The 16,062-nt window shown below is 43.9% G+C and overlaps 1 protein-coding gene across 1 annotated transcript in view; it reads left to right on the forward strand.

Moving 5' to 3' along the window:
- Nucleotides 1-16,062, forward strand: part of ADAMTS18 (ADAM metallopeptidase with thrombospondin type 1 motif 18) — a 219,583-nt gene that overhangs the window by 184,668 nt on the left and 18,853 nt on the right. The window contains exons 19-20 of the mRNA XM_067471038.1: nt 7,493-7,697; nt 11,144-11,335. Coding sequence (XP_067327139.1) covers nt 7,493-7,697; nt 11,144-11,335 — 397 coding nt within the window. The remainder of the gene's footprint in view (nt 1-7,492; nt 7,698-11,143; nt 11,336-16,062) is intronic.

Genomic DNA, 16,062 nt, shown 5'->3' on the forward strand with positions numbered 1-16,062 from the left:
AGGAAATAGAGTCACATTTTCATACAAAGTATGTTTGGTACATTAAAAATATAAATATAACTAAAAAGGTAAAAGTAGTCCCCTGACATTAAGTCCAGTCATGTCTGACTCTGGGGTGTGGTGCTAATCTCCATTTCTAAGCCGAAGAGCCAGCGTTGTCCATAGACACCTCCAAGGTCATGTGGCCGGCATGACTGCATGGAGCGCCGTTACCTTCCCGCCGGAGCGGTACCTATTGATCTACTCACATTTGCATGTTTTCGAACTGCTAGGTTGGCAGAAGCTAGGGCTGACAGCGGAAGCTCACGCCGCTCCCTGGAATCGAACCTGTGACCTTTCGATCAACAAGCTCAGCAGCTCAGTGCTTTAACCCACTGCGCCACCGGGGGCTCCCATAAATATAACTACTGAAGCACAATTTGGGTGAGGGAGGGACTGGCAGTATCAGTGTCTGCTGGGGAGCCTGCCATTCTTGCCTCAGGGGGGCTTCTTCCTCCCAGAAGCCCCCTCGGGTGGTGGGAAAGTTTTCCGCCGCCCGGCCAAGTGGCCAATTGGCAGCAGACCACACCTCACTGCCGGAGAGGCCGGAGGTGACCTCTCCCTGTTTGCGGGCAGCCTATATAAGGCTGCCCGCAAACAGGGAGAGGCCAGCTCCGCAACTTCCCTGGCCCGGTAATTCGGGCCATGCCTTTTGCGGAGTGGCGTGAGCTTCCGCTGTCAGCCCTAGCTTCTGCCAACCTAGCAGTTCGAAAACATGCAAATGTGAGTAGATCAATAGGTACCGCTCCGGCGGGAAGGTAACGGCGCTCCATGCAGTCATGCCGGCCACATGACCTTGGAGGTGTCTATGGACAACACTGGCTCTTCGGCTTAGAAATGGAGATGAACACCACACCCCAGAGTCAGACCTGAATTCCTTGCGAATTCTGTTGTTTTAATATGATAATTTCATTACTGCCATTATGTTTAATATAATAGCTAATTATATTTATATTACTCCTTCAAACATATTTTGAGAGTCATTTTGGCTCCCCGTCCTGAGATAAAGGCACAATATAAATAAAATAAATACCAAGAGTGTGCAATCATATTCTGAGAGGTTCTTTTGACCTTGCATCCCATTTTTAACAGTCATAGTTTGAGGAGTTTTCATGTCAAATTCCTGAAGCCTCTGGCATGTCTTAAAGATATATTTGTCTGCCAGTGGTCACTGGATTAATAATTTGCTGTCTTGTTTTAAAATAAATCCATTTTTTTAATTATCCACCAGTGATCACTGTCTAAATCCTTCACAGTCTAATGACAGGGTTGCTCAGTATAGCCAGCTATTTATTTCTTCCTTGATTTGAAGGATGTAAGATGAAAAGAGCTTGGTGAGAGGCTCTGTGGTGTAGTTGGATTTAGATCCAAGTTCTTGAACCTTACCAGATGACACTCAGCTGTGGTCACTTCAATATTGCTGACCTCCAGTTTTCATCAGGCTCAGTCAGATTGGCCAGCGGTCAAGATGGAAGAAAGTTGTAGTCTCAGTTCATCTCGAAGGCTGCACATTTCTTACCCTTCCAGTCAGCTTTCATATGATAAAGTGGGTGCTAGAAACAATATCATACGAAAGCTGACTGGCACAACCTGGGGATCACAACCAGATACAGTGAAGACATCTGCCCTTGCTCTATGCTACTCTGCTGCTGAGTACGCATGCCCGGTGTGGAACACATCTCACCACACTAAAACAGTGGATGTGGCTCTTAATGAGACATGCCGCATTATCACAGGGTGTCTGCGCCCTACACCACTGGAGAAATTACACTGCTTAGCCGGTATTGCACCACCTGACATCCGCTGGGAAGTTGCAGCCAATAGTGAAAGGACCAAGGCAGAGACATCTCCAGCTCATCCCTTGTTTGGGTATCAGCCAGCATGTCAACGACTTAAATTCAAGAAATAGTTTTCTAAGATCTACAGAGACACTCACTGAACACCACAGCAAGCGAGAGTCCAAAAGTGGCAGGCTCAAACCCAGAACCTCAACCAATGGCTGATACCAAATGAGAGACTCCCCCCTGGGCACACAGAGGACTGGGCGACTTGGAAGGCACATTTCTTACCCTTCTTGTAATATACTAGCTGTCCCCTGCCACGTGTTGCTGTGGCCCAGTCTGTTGATCTGGAAAATAAAGTAACGAGAAAGTGTTGGTTTTTAATATATATAATTTCTTTCTGCTTGTGGGTAAACAGTATTTCTTGTTGTTTCTTTGTCAGTGTTGATTTGGAGAGTGTCTGGTTTGCTTACTCTGGAACATGCGACATATCATAGTCCTTCTTTAAGGGTCCCTTTCAAATCTATGATATTATATCTGTATGTGTGAATAATATCTATCTATCTATCTAATCTATGGCTCTTTCTCAGGAGGGCTTTGATTATGTTTTCTTGCCCTCGTGAAGGGAGTTGGACTGGATGGCCTTAAGTATTTTCTGTTCGTCATTGGGGTTCTGTGTGGGAAGTTTGCCCGAATTCTGTTGTTGGTGGGGTTCAGAATGACTATAACTCCCAAATGTCAAGGTCTATTTCCCACAAACTCCATCTGTGTTCATATTTGGGCGTATTGAGTGCTTGTGCCAAGTTTGGTCCAGATCCATCATTGTTTGAGTCCACAGTGCTCTCTGGATGTAGGTGAACTACAACTCCCAAACTCAAGGTCAATGCCCACCAAACCCTTCAAGTATTTTCTGTAGGTCATGGGAGTTCTGTATGCCAAGTTTGGTTCAATTCCATCATTGATGGAGTTCAGAATGCTCTTTGATTGTAGGTGAACTATAAATCCCAGCAACTACAACTCCCAAATGACAAAATCATAATTTTTTGAGGGATTGTCACTCCATGATTAGTGAGACATTTTGTTGCCAGATTTGGTGTGATTTCGTTTATTGGTTCTTTTGTTTTTAAGGTACTCATTATGCACGGAGCATTTTATATATATAGATAGGTTGGCTGTTAAAACTAAAAGGTGAATAGAGAAAACGTAGATACTGCCTTGAATTTCTTGGAGGAAAGAGAGGACAAAGGGTGAAATTGAATTACCGTATTTTCTGGTGTATAAGACTACTTTTTGACCCAAGAAAATCTTCTCAAAAGTCAGAGGTCATCTTACACACCAGGAGTAGACTTACATGATGAGAGTAGTCTGATATGCTAGGAGTAGTCTTATACGCCGGGAGTAGTCTTATAGAGCGGGTGCTGAAACTTCCAATCTAGATTGGAGGATCTGTGATTGCCGCATATGGTGGGGAGATCTCAAAAATGGCAGTGGCCGGATCCCTGCCATATGCAGCTATTGTATGAAAGCATTAAGGGCGATGCTGTACAAGTACGGTAGAAGAAAATCCATTCATCACGATTCATGGACTTAATGCGGTCCCGATGGTGAGGTGAAGGGGTGCCACACTGGGAAGGTGTAAGTGAAGGGCAGAGCAAGCTGCAGGCGTCCGGGTCACTCAGGGTATGGAAAAAAGAGATAGAGTGGCTCTGGTCCCAGAAAAGCACACCTCTTTTACCTGTCTGACCTGCCCTTGTGTCCTATTACTGTACCTCCTCCTCCTCTGCTTCTCAGAACTTGCTCCTGAAGACTGCAATGAAGCAGTGCAGGTGCGCATGTGTGAGATCTGAGAGGCAGAGAAGGAGGTACAGTAATAGGAAAATTACCAAATTGAAATCAAATCTGATGTTTTTAAATTTTTATTTGGTGTGCCTTGGAAGAGGGGTAGTCTTATATGCCGAGTATATCCCAAACTCTATATTTTGACTAGAAAAGTTGGGGGTCGTCTTATATGCTCAGTTTTCTTATATATGGTAAAGGCTTTAAGAGCAATCCTATAATCCTGTGTTCAAAGTTCTTTCCTTTAGTGGTTGAAATCTGGTCGCAAAATTGTGCTTAGACGAAGTCACCATTTTTGTTCCCTCATTTATTTATTTATCGTGTCATCAGCAACCAGACATTTGTATTACATTTTTAACAAAAACAAACAAACAAACAGAAAAAAACACAGAATTTGCAAGCTTGGTAGTTGATTAAATGTCCTTTGACCAGTAGCTGGACACTTGGAGCGCCTCTGGTGTTGCCGCAAGAAGGTCCTCCATTGTGCATGTGGCAGGGCTCAGGTTGCACTGCAGCAGGTGGTCAGTGGTTTGCTCTTCTCCACACTCGCATCTTGAGGATTCCACTTTGTAGCCCCATTTCTTAAGATTGGCTCTGCATCTCGTGATGCCAGAGCGCAGTCTATTCAGCACCTTCCAAGTCGCTCAGTTTTCTGTGTGCCCAGGAGGGAATTTCTCATTTGGTATCATCCATTGATTGAGGTTCTGGGTTTGAGCCTGCCATTTTTGGGCTCTCGCTTGCTGAGGTGTTCCAGCGAGTGTCTCTATAGATCTTAGAAAACTATGTCTTGATTTAAGTCGTTGACATGCTGGCTGATACCCAAACAAGGGATAGGCTGGAGATGTCACTGCCTTGGTCCTTTCACTATTGGCTGCTACTTCCCGGCGGATGTCAGGTGGTGCGATACCGGCTAGACAGTGTAATTTCTCCAGTGGTGTAGGGTGCAGACACCCCGTGATAATGCAGCATGTTCCATTAAGAGCCACATCCACTGTTTCAGCGTGGTGAGATGTATTCCACACCGGGCATGCATACTCAACAGTAGAATAGCATAGCGCAAGGGCAGATGTCTTCACTGTGTCTGGTTGTGATCCCCAGGTTGTGCCAGTCAGCTTTCATATGATATTGTTTCCAGCACCCACTTTTTGCTTGATGTTCAGGCAGTGCTTCTTGTAGATCAGAGCACGGTCCAGAGTGACTCCCAGGTATTTGAGTGTGCTGCAATGCTCCAGTGGGATTCCTTCCCAGGTGTTCCCTCATTCACTTGATACATAGCCAGCATCAGAACTCCACCAGCCTGAGAGCATAGGTATATCCACATTATAAAATTGTAGCATTATGTTCTTGCTTTTATTAGCGTGGCTCCATTGAGTAGGATGTAGTTTTGTTGAGGCTTAAAATTCTTTCCCAGATGCGGAGTAGAGCAGTGTTCTCTATCAGATAATGCAAAGTATCTTACTTGAAATCCAAGAATCACAGAATCAGAAGAGATGGCACAGGTCATTCAATTTAATCCTTTGCTAGGGAGGAATGCACGGTCATTGCATTGTAGAATTAATTAAAGTATGGAGACTCATTTAATGAAGTGGTAACAATAAGGTGGAACCATGAGAGTGAAAATGATACCCAACTGCTTTCATTGTACACTGTGGATACCTCCATAGCTGGTGCACTAAAATCTCCCCACTGGATGAAGCCATTGTAACTAAAGTGGCATCAGTAAGAATTTTTTTGTCATGTTAGAAGCAACTTGAGAGACTGCAAGTTGCTTCTGGTGTGAGAGAACGTCTGTTTGCAGAGACGTTGCTCAGGGGATGCCCAGATGTATTATTATTATTATTATTATTATTATTATTATTATTATTATATTATTATAACTTTATTTGTACCCCGCTGTGCCATACTGTGGGATGCTTCTCTCATGTCCCTGCACAGGAAGCTGGAGCTGACAGATGGGAGCTCACCTCATTTTGCGGATTCAAACTGCCGACCTTCAGATCAGCAGTTCAGCTGGCACAAGGGGTTAACCCATTGTGCCACTGTGTCTTCATCAGTAAGATGGAGCTATGCCAGCCTGTAAGGGAGATAAGGGTCTTTTATCGCATGTGACAGGGGGGAACCTTTCTTTTCATAGATTCATAGAATCAAAGAGTTGGAAGAGACCTCATGGGCCATCCAGTCCAACCCCCTGCCAAGAAGCAGGAATATTGCATTCAAATAACCCATGACAGATGGCCATCCAGCCTTTGTTTAAAAGCTTCCAAAGAAGGAGCCTCCACCACACTCTGGGGCAGTGAGTTCCACTGCTGAACGGCTCTCACAGTCAGGAAGTTCTTCCTCGTGTTCAGATGGAATCTCCTCTCTTGTAGTTTGAAGCCATTGTTCCGTGTCCTAGTCTCCAAGGAAGCAGAAAACAAGCTTGCTCCCTCCTCTCTGTGGCTTCCTTTCACATATTTATACATGGCTATCATATCTCCTCTCAGCCTTCTCTTCTTCAGGCTAAACATGCCCAGCTCCTTAAGCTGCTCCTCATAGGGTTTGTTCTCCAGACCCTTGATCATTTTTGTCGCCCTCCTCTGGACACATTCCAGCTTGTCAATATCTCTCTTGAATTGTGGTGCCCAGAATTGGACACAATATTCCAGGTGTGGTCTAACCAAAGCGGAATAGAGGGGTAGCATGACTTCCCTAGATCCCTAGATCAATCCCACCACTGCCACCACTATAATGAATATCGTGTATTCTTACAGGCAGGAGAAACAACACACCGTCTCTAATCTCTCCTGTCAGACCCAAAGCACTTCAATACGAGTGTTGTTGTTATAACATGAGTGTGTAATGGTAGGTTTGCTGCCACCACCCAGAATTACAGTTTGAGGAATTGTCTTGTTTTTGTACTTGAGGTAAAATGTCCCTATACACCGGTTCTTCCTTTTGGCTCCCTTTCTGGTGACTGAACTGTAGAGATGTGGAGGCTTACTGTATCTAACCTTATATGATGAAACAAGGCTGAGGCAAATTAACAGTAAACTAGAGAACAGGTTTATTGAAGTATTTGAAGCAAACGACTGACTACTGAGAGGTACATACGCGTAATTAGTTTCTGAAGCACAGAATTATTAAGCAAATGGTTTCTTTAGAAGGAGTAACTTTTCCTTAACATGAGCTACTTTCCTCACACTATCCCGTAATATGTAACAGTGCGTTTCTTTGACCAGCCCCCCCCCCCCCTGGCTGCCTTCCAGAGTATCTAGGTTTCCCCTGGGCTACTCTGAACTTTAGGGAAATAAACCCACTTGTATTCTGTCCTAATACAAGTAAACAAGTCTTCACTTTGACTGCCCTAGTCAAACTATACCCAAGCACTTGCTCTTTAATTATTCCCTAACAGGCTAATTCCTAGCTCACTAAGAAACTCTCTTCTCCCTGTCTGAAATCCTAATCTTTTCTCTGCTAGATCAAATCCTTCTCCCTCTCTTCTGTCAGAAATGACAGCCTATTTACACTCTCCTTCAACTACTCCCCTTGGGGTCTGAACCAATCAGGAGTTAGCTGACTCCTCCCCTTGCCTTTCTGCCTATACCATCATGTCCGCCATCCTGAGCTGCCTTCCCAACATGGAGGCCAGCTCACTGACTTCCATGCTGCGGCCTACGAAGAAAAGGTATGAGTTCATTACACAGTCAAACTGGAATCACTATAGAGTGTGGGTACATCTGCAGTTGGTACAGTAACAAGAGATAGCTTTTTCTGGATTGTGAGGTGCTCTGTAGCTTTCAACCCTGTTTTGAATCTATTGTTTGTTCCTTGTATAACAAATGCATTTTTTCTTGAAGCTGGTCAGCAGGAGAGTGGAGTGCTTGCAGCAGGTCCTGTGGTGGCGGACAACAAAGTCGTCAGATCCAGTGTGTCCAGAAAAGGGCTTTTCAGAAGGAACACATTGTGCCACATGCACTTTGCCCAGTTACAACTCCAGCACAGATACAAACATGCAATACTGAAGAGTGTCTGCCGGAATGGAGTCCTGGACCATGGTCTCAGGTAGTTAAAAGAAATAGCTGATGTTAATTACAGAGTGTTATTATAGATAAGAACATAGCAAGACCATGTTGAACCATTCCAAAATTTTGTCAAATTCTCCCTTATAAAACCTGCCCATGCTTTGAAATGAGTTGGGGAGACTCTTCTTTCGGTTTTACCACTGTCACGGGTTCATCTGGCAGATATACAGGAGAGGACTTCTATGATACTGGTGGTAGTCATTGCTCATTGCTTGCAGTGATACTGATTGGAATGATTAAGTTATGAGAGAAATTGTAGCTGGAAAAGAGAAAGAGGAAGCAGCCCAACTGTTCACTAGGCTTGGGTAACCACGGAAAAATTTGGTTCTAAACTCGTTTCGTTTTTAGGGGGCCCTTGCATTTCGTTTTTTTAAAGAATTCCAAAATTTTCCTTTAAAAAAGTTTGAAATATACGAAATTTCGTTAATTTCGAATTGATTCGTTAATGGTGGACGCAATTGCGCAATATGCTAAAAAACCCTCCAAATGGGACAGAGGGAACTTCTGAAGCTTCCCTCTCCCTCTGTTGTTGACTGTTGGTGTGACAATTTATTTTTTATCACTGATTATTTATTTATTTATTTATTTATTTCGAGGTTTTATATACCAACCCTCTCACCTTCAAAGAGGGATTCGGACCGGTTCACAACATGTGTTAACATACAAAAAATATACAATAACAACACAATGCTACTTCATTACACGGTTAAAATATCAGCACTATACACATTAAAACATTATCATCCCAGTTAAAAGAGCCAAATCGTCCGACACCATCACAATCCCATTCATCATCCTCCTTTCATGTGGGCAAAGAATTAAATCAGTTGTCAAATGCCGCGTTCCACAACCAGGTATTTGTTAGTTTCCTGAACATCATGAGGGAGGGGGCAGTTCTGATCTCTATTGGCAGGGAGTTCCAAAGTCGAGGGGCCACCATCGAGAAGGCCCTGTCCCTCGTCCCCACCAGCCGTGCTTGTGCAGGCGGAGGGACCAAGAGCAGGGCCCCTCCAGACGATCTTAGTGGTCTTGATGGTTCGTAGGGGAGAATAAACAGGAGAGGTAAACAGGGCCGGAGTCGTTTAGGGCTTTATAGGTTAACACCAGCACTTTGAATTGTGCTCGGAAGCTAATCGGCAGCCAGTGGAGTTCGAGTAACAGCGGAGTGGTGTGCTCCCTGTACCCCGCACCCGTCAGTAATCTGGCTGCCGCTCGTTGTACTTGCTGCAGCTTCCGGGCAGTCTTCAGAGGCAACCCCACGTAGAGAGCGTTGCAGTAATCTAAGCGGGATGTAACCAAAGCGTGTACTACCGTGGCCAAGTCAGCCCTCCCAAGGTACGGACGCAGCTGGCGCACAAGTTTTAATTGTGCGAATGCTCCCCTGACCACCACTGAAACCTGGGGTTCCAGGCTCAGCGATGAATCCAGGAGAACTCCCAGACTGCGTACCTGTGCTTTTAGGGTTGTTGTTTGATAAAACAAACAACAACTATAAAACTTGCACCAGAAATACCGAAATAATTACGAAACAATTTCGAAACAATTTCGAAACAATTTTGAAACAATTACGAAACAATACGAAATAAATTGGAAAAATTGTTTCGATTTTTAATTACTCCTCACAGTAGTCCTGCATGGCTCAATATTGGATCGTAAGCTAATTTAAATACAAATTAATAACGAATTATGAAATTGACGAACGAAACCGCCCAAGCCTACTGTTCACACCACCACAGAGTGTAGGCAAGTTTTGGAACTTCAGAGATGGTAGTGGGGTATAAATAAAGATGATGATGATGATGATGATTATTATTATTATTATTAAAGTGAATTGACCCTGTGCATCATGTAGACACCACAGAGGGCATTCATCTCCTTTTCAATTAATTTGGCCCAAGCTGATGGGTTTTATGACTCTACACCAGTGGTTCCCAACCTGTGGACCGGTCACACCGTGCCTACACCATTTCAACGAGAACGACTGGTCTCACAAAACCCTCTTATAGTGCCATGGCTAATTAAATACAGTTTTCTGTAGGTGAGCAGATGGTGACTACTGGATAGAATATTATTTTATTTATTTATTTATTTCCTATATTTATATCCCGCCCTTCTCCCCCTGAAGGGGGACTCAGAGCGGCCTAACAAAAGCATCATAAGATGCTAGCATCATAAAAACAACCACAGTACAATCAAAATATTAAAAATTAAAACAACAATTAAAAGAATTAAGACACATCCATTAAAATTGAAACCTGTCCGGGTTAATTCATTGCCATAAGTTGTGTGATCTTCTTCCACTTGCTGCTTACTGATCAAACGCTTGGTCCCATAACCAGGTCTTGATTTTCCTTCTAAAAGACAAGAGGGAGGTGGCCAATCTGATATCTCTAGGGAAGGTGTTCCATAGGTGGGGGCCACTACTGAGGAGGCCCTGTCTCTCGTCCCCATCAACCATGTTTGTAATAGTGGTGGGATCAAGAGCAGGGCCTCTTCTGAAGATATTAAACTTTGTGATGATTCGTGGCAGGAGATACGTTCAGACAGGTAGTCTGGGCCAGAACCGTTCTGTATCAGAAGCTGATGTGGTCTATCTAATGCAATTTTCTGAATTGGCACCCCAAATAACCAAACCAAATTTAAAGTTGACCAAAAACTGATTCAGAACCCTTTTGGTACTAATGTTGGAGAGTGGTCCCTTATCAAAGTGGTCCCTGTTCAAGTGAACCCTGGTTTTAAAAAAAGGATGGGAACCATTCTTTTACACCAACACCCAAAATAATGGCTCGCAATGTATCTTTCTTTCAATCATACATCATTCTGAGGAACCATGACACAGCTTAAAACTGCACTGAGAATAATTGCTGGTATCACTTGACCTCACACAAATTCTTATATGTACATACATACAGACTAGGGCTGGGCGGTTTCGTTCGTTATTTTCGTAATTCGTTATTAATTCGTTATTTTTTGATAACGAAGAAATATTGAACCATTCAGGAGCAACTAAAAATCGAAACGAATTTTTCAATTCGTTTCGTAATTGTTTTGTAATTTTTCCGTAATTGTTTCGTAATTTCCGAAATTTCGTAAATTTCGAACTTTTTTAAAGAAAAAATTCGGAATTCTTTTAAAAATCAAAACGCAAAAACCCCCTAAAAACGAATCGAGTTTAGAAACAAATTTTGGCGTGGTTGCCCAGCCCTAATACAGACCTTTGATTGGGAACAATATAGGATGTCAGACATCTCACATAACATTGCCAAAACAGAGGAATCAAGTCGGGGCCAACAAAGTGCAAAACCACGAGGAAGAGTGGAGTATACAACTCCTCCAAATTGGCTGAGATCCACTTGGTTTATTGTTCTATTGTGTTATACTCCAATATAAGTCATTAACATCAAACTTTTTCCCATCCTTATAAAGTGTTCCAAAACATGTGGAAGAGGTGTTATAAAACGTGACGTTTTCTGCAAAAGTGCAGGACCCTCCACACTGAAAATCCTGCCAGAGAATATGTGCAACAGCAGAACAAAACCAGAAGTACAGCAGATGTGTGTTTTGGGACGGTGTCCCAAAAATGATCGGCTTCAGTGGGTAATTTCTTCATGGAGTGAGGTAAAACAACTGGCATGTTTTATATGGGCTCAGATATAAAACGATTTTATATTGAAACAAAAGGTATGATTTTCTGGCAACATCTGTTGTTAAAACTGCTTTTGTCAATTATGGTATCCCTTTGAGACAAAATAGTGTAGAATCCGTTTGTTTCGAATTGTGGATGAGGCTGTACCCATGGAAAACATTAAGGTGAGTCCAAAGTGGGCTAGGCAAAACTACGGTGTGGTGGATCTGTAATTGGTTAAATGGACGAACCCAGAGGGTGCTCACCAATACTTCCTCTTCATCCTGGAAAGAAGTGATGAGCGGAGTGTCACAGGGTTCCGTCCTGGGCCCGGTCCTGTTCAACATCTTTATTAATGACTTAGATGAAGGGTTAGAAGGCAGGGTCATCATGTTTGCAGACGACACCAAATTGGGAGGGATAGCCAATACTCCATAGGACAGGAGCAGGATTCAAAACTATCTTGACAGATTAGAGAGATGGACCAAAACTAACAAAATGAAGTTCAACAGTGACAAATGCAAGATACTCCACTTTGGCAGGAAAAACGAAATGCAAGATACAAAATGGGGGACGATGCCTGGCTTGAGAGCAGTACATGTGAAAAAGATCTTGGAGTCCTCGTGGACAACAAGTTAAACATGAGCCAACAATGTGATGTGGCGGCAAAAAAAGCCAATGGGATTTTGGCCTGCATCAATAGGAGCATAGTGTCTAGATCCAGGGAAGTCATGCTACCCCTCTATTCCACTTTGGTTAGGCCACACCTGGATTATTGTGTCCAATTCTGGGCACCACAATTGAAGAGAGATATTGACAAGCTGGAATGTGTCCAGAGGAGAGCGACTAAAATGATCAAGGGTCTGGAGAACAAGCCCTATGAGGAGTGGCTTAAGGAGCTGGGCATGTTTAGCCTGAAGAAGAGAAGGCTGAGAGGAGATATGATAGCCATGTATAAATATGTGAGAGGAAGCCACAGGGAGGAGGGAGCAAGTTTGTTTTCTCCTTCCTTGGAGACTAGGATGCGGAACAATGGCTTCAAACTTTTTATATTTAAACTAGCTGTGCCCTGCCACGCGTTGCTGTGGCCTAAAGTAAAACTTATCAAAGTTGAGGTAGATATCTGGACTATTATGAAAGAGAGGTACCTACCTATTCCTTCCCCCTTTTCCTCCCCCTTTCTCTCCTTTCTTCCTTCTCTTTTTTTTTTTTGGTTAAAACTATTTTGATTATGGTACATAACAGAAAAGCAAACCATGGCAAATCAAATGTAATCAGGTACCAATATTTTTGACGTGTACATGCCTATCTACCTTATTCAATCAATCAGTTAATTTTGATGTTATGTACAAATTATTATCAATTACATATCTTAATACACATAAACTTGCTATTTCTGGCTGTTTTCTGCTGCTTTCAGTCAGAGCTTAATATTAATTTTTTTCATAACATTCAGGAAATCAGCACATGGCATTTTACACACATACCACAGACCTTACACTCATGCAAAACCCCTATCCTGAACAAACTAAACCCTCATCCCCACACCCGTGCACCCTTCACCATGACTTCCCGCACCGAAACACTATGAAGCCTTTAAGCCTATTTATCTCTCCTTATTCATGGTAAACCTAAATTCCTAATGGAGCTCCTCTATATTACTGACTCTCTATTCAGATATGCCATGGCCAACTTCCATTTTTCTAGAAAGTCCTCATTACTCTTATTCCTCCTGTTATAAGTTAGTCTGGCCATTAGCATATATTCTCGCATTCTTTCCCTCCAATCCTTTTTGGTTAGACCTTTTTCTCCTTTCCAATCTTTGGCTATGGTCAATCTTGCCGCTGCAAAGCTATATTGATATATTTCTTGGTCCTTTCTTCCTTCTCTACCTCTTTCTTTCTTTCCTTCTTTCACTACTTGGTTTCATCCTTCTCTCTTTCCTTCATTCCCTCCCCCTTCCTTCCTTTGCCTTTCTTCCCTCCCTGTTTGCTTCCTTCTTTCTCTTTTTATTTCCTTTTATTTCACCACCATCATAACAATAACAATAATGCAATGCATTGCCTCCGGGACCTGACACCTCTCCCATTCCCCCTCAAAGGGTCTCAGAGGAATAATAATAGCATCATAATCATAATAGAAATAACAACCTTTACCCGCCACGCGTTGCTGTGGCCAACCTTCCCTCTTTCTCTCCTTCTTTCCCTCCTTCCTTCCTTCCCTCCCATCTTTCCTTCTCCTCTTCCTTCTCTATATTTTTCCTTCCTTCCCCCTTTTTCTTTCTCTTCTGGTCTCTTTTCTTCCTTCTCTCTTTCCTTCTTTCCTTCCCTCCCTCTTTCTCTACATCTTCCCCCTTCCTTCACTCCCTCTTTCCTTCCTTCGTTCCCTTTTTTCTTTCCTTCTCTCCTTCCTTCCTTCCCCCTTTTTCTTTCCCTCCCTCTGTCTCTCATTTCTTCCTTCTCTACCTCTTTCCTTCCTTCCCCCTTTTTCTTTCTCTTCTGCTGTCTCTCTTTTCTTTCCTTCCATCTTTCCTTTTCTTTCCTTTTCTTCTTCCTTCTTTCTCTAACTTTCCTTCCTTCCCCCCTTTTCTTTATCTCCCTTTCTCTTTCTTCCTTCTTTCCTTCCTTCCTGTCTTTCCTGGATTTTGACAGGGCGGGAAGGGGCGGGGTGGGGTTTGGAGGTGGCGTGCAGTAAAACGAGGTAAGATTGGGGCAGGCGAGTGATGGAGCATGAGGTTGTGAGTGTGTGTGCGGCAGCGGGGGGAGTGATGGAGCGTGGGGTTGCGTGTGTGTGTGCGGCAGCGGGGGGGAGTGGGGTTGCACGTGTGTGTGTGGCGGTGGGGGGAGTGATGGAGCGTGGGGTTGCGTGTCTGTGTGCGGCAGCGGGGGGGGGAGTGGGGTTGCGCGTGTGTGTGTGGCGGTGGGGGGAGTGATGGAGCGTGGGGTTGCGTGTGTGTGTGCGGCGGGGGGAGTGATGGAGCGTGGGGTTGTGTGTGTGCGTGCGGCAGGGGGGGTGTGTGTGCGGGAAGCGGCACGGCGGGGCTTGGAGTGGGCATGGCTTCCACAGAGGGAACTGTGTGCGCGCACCAGGGAACTTGCGGCTGGGCACCAATGCGCATGCTCAGTTGTTTTGCCATTTTGTGAGTGTGTTGTTGTGTTGTTTTTCATTTTGAGTAGATATGTTTGTACCTTGTGGGTTGTGTTATGGGCATGGCAATTTTGGTACAGTTTCGTTGGGGGGTTGTGGAGTTTTGCTGTCCGGTTGAACCAACCTAACAGATTTATATATAGATAGATTATGTGTATGAGTAATTTTCAGCAACACAGATTTTGATATAACATTGTCTGATACACCTTTTTTTGCTTCCACTCTTAAAATATAAATTTTGGAAAATAATGGTTCATAAAATAGATATTTAGTAAGTCTTCCAAGCAACATCTACTTTCTTTCCCCAACTTATTAGATAGCAGTGAAAAGGATTCTACTTTAGCCAATATTACTGTATGTGCATCTCCCTATTAGTAAAGATGACATTAAGTCTAGTTGTGTCTGATTCTGGGGGGTGGTGTTAATTTCCATTTCTAAGCCGAAGAGCTGGGGTTGTCTGTAGACACCTGTAAAGTCATGTGGTCAGCATGACTACATGGAGCACCGTTACCTTCCCTATTGATCGACTCACATTTGCATGTTTTCAAACTGCTAGGTTGGCAGAAGCTGGAACTAACAGCAGGAGCTACCTCGCTCCCTAGATTTGAACCCCCAACCTATCTGTCAGCCGTGCCTATTGATCTACTCACATTTGCAAGTTTTTGAACTTTTTTTTTCATGTCAGGAGCATCCTGTTGTGAGAGAATTGGCCGTCTGCAAGGATGTTGCTCAGGGGACGCCCAGATGATTTTGATGTTTTATCATCCTTGTGGGAGGCTTCTCTCATGTCCGTGCAGGAGGAGCTGGAGCTGATAGAGGGAGCTCATCCGCCTCTCTCCGGATTTGAACCTGTGACCTGTCGATCTTCAGTCCTGCCAGCACAGGGCTTTAACCCACTGCGCCACCGGGGTCTCCAGTTTTTGAACTGCTAGGTTGGCAGAAGCTGGGGCTAACAACAGGAGCTCACCCCACTCCCTGGAGCCCCCGGTGGCAAAGTGCCGGCAGGACTGAAGACCGACAGGTCGCAAGTTTGAATCCGGGGAGAGGCGGATGAGCTCCCTTTACCAGCTCCAGCTCCTCATATGGGGACATGAGAGAAGCTTCCCACAAAGATGATAAAACATCAGATCATCCAGGCGTCCCCTGGGCAATGTCCTTGCAGATGGTCAATTCTCTCACACCAGAAGCGACTTGCAGATTCTCAAGTCTCTCCTTACACGACAAAAAACAAAACAAAAAACCCCCATTCCCTGGATTCAAACTGACAACCTATCCGTCAACAAGTTCAGCAGCTCAGCGGTTTAACCCGCTGCACCATCAGAGGGCATTTAACTATAGCAAGGTAAAATAAATGGCAGCGTCCTCCAAAATTCTGTATGGAGCATGTGAGAATAGCAAAAAAGAGGGCAGGCAAACCTGTCTTAGCAACTATCCCAGTTTACTGATTTGTTAGATTGGCTGCAAAATTGAAGATCGTTTTTAAAAAGTTGGGAATGTTGAAAGAAAAAGTCATTCCTGGATGCATTTCTAGAACTAGTGTTTAGAAAGTTGACGATTCTATCTATCTATCTAT

This window comes from Anolis sagrei, chromosome 8 (assembly GCF_037176765.1).
Source record: "Anolis sagrei isolate rAnoSag1 chromosome 8, rAnoSag1.mat, whole genome shotgun sequence".
Lineage (NCBI taxonomy): Eukaryota > Metazoa > Chordata > Lepidosauria > Squamata > Dactyloidae > Anolis > Anolis sagrei.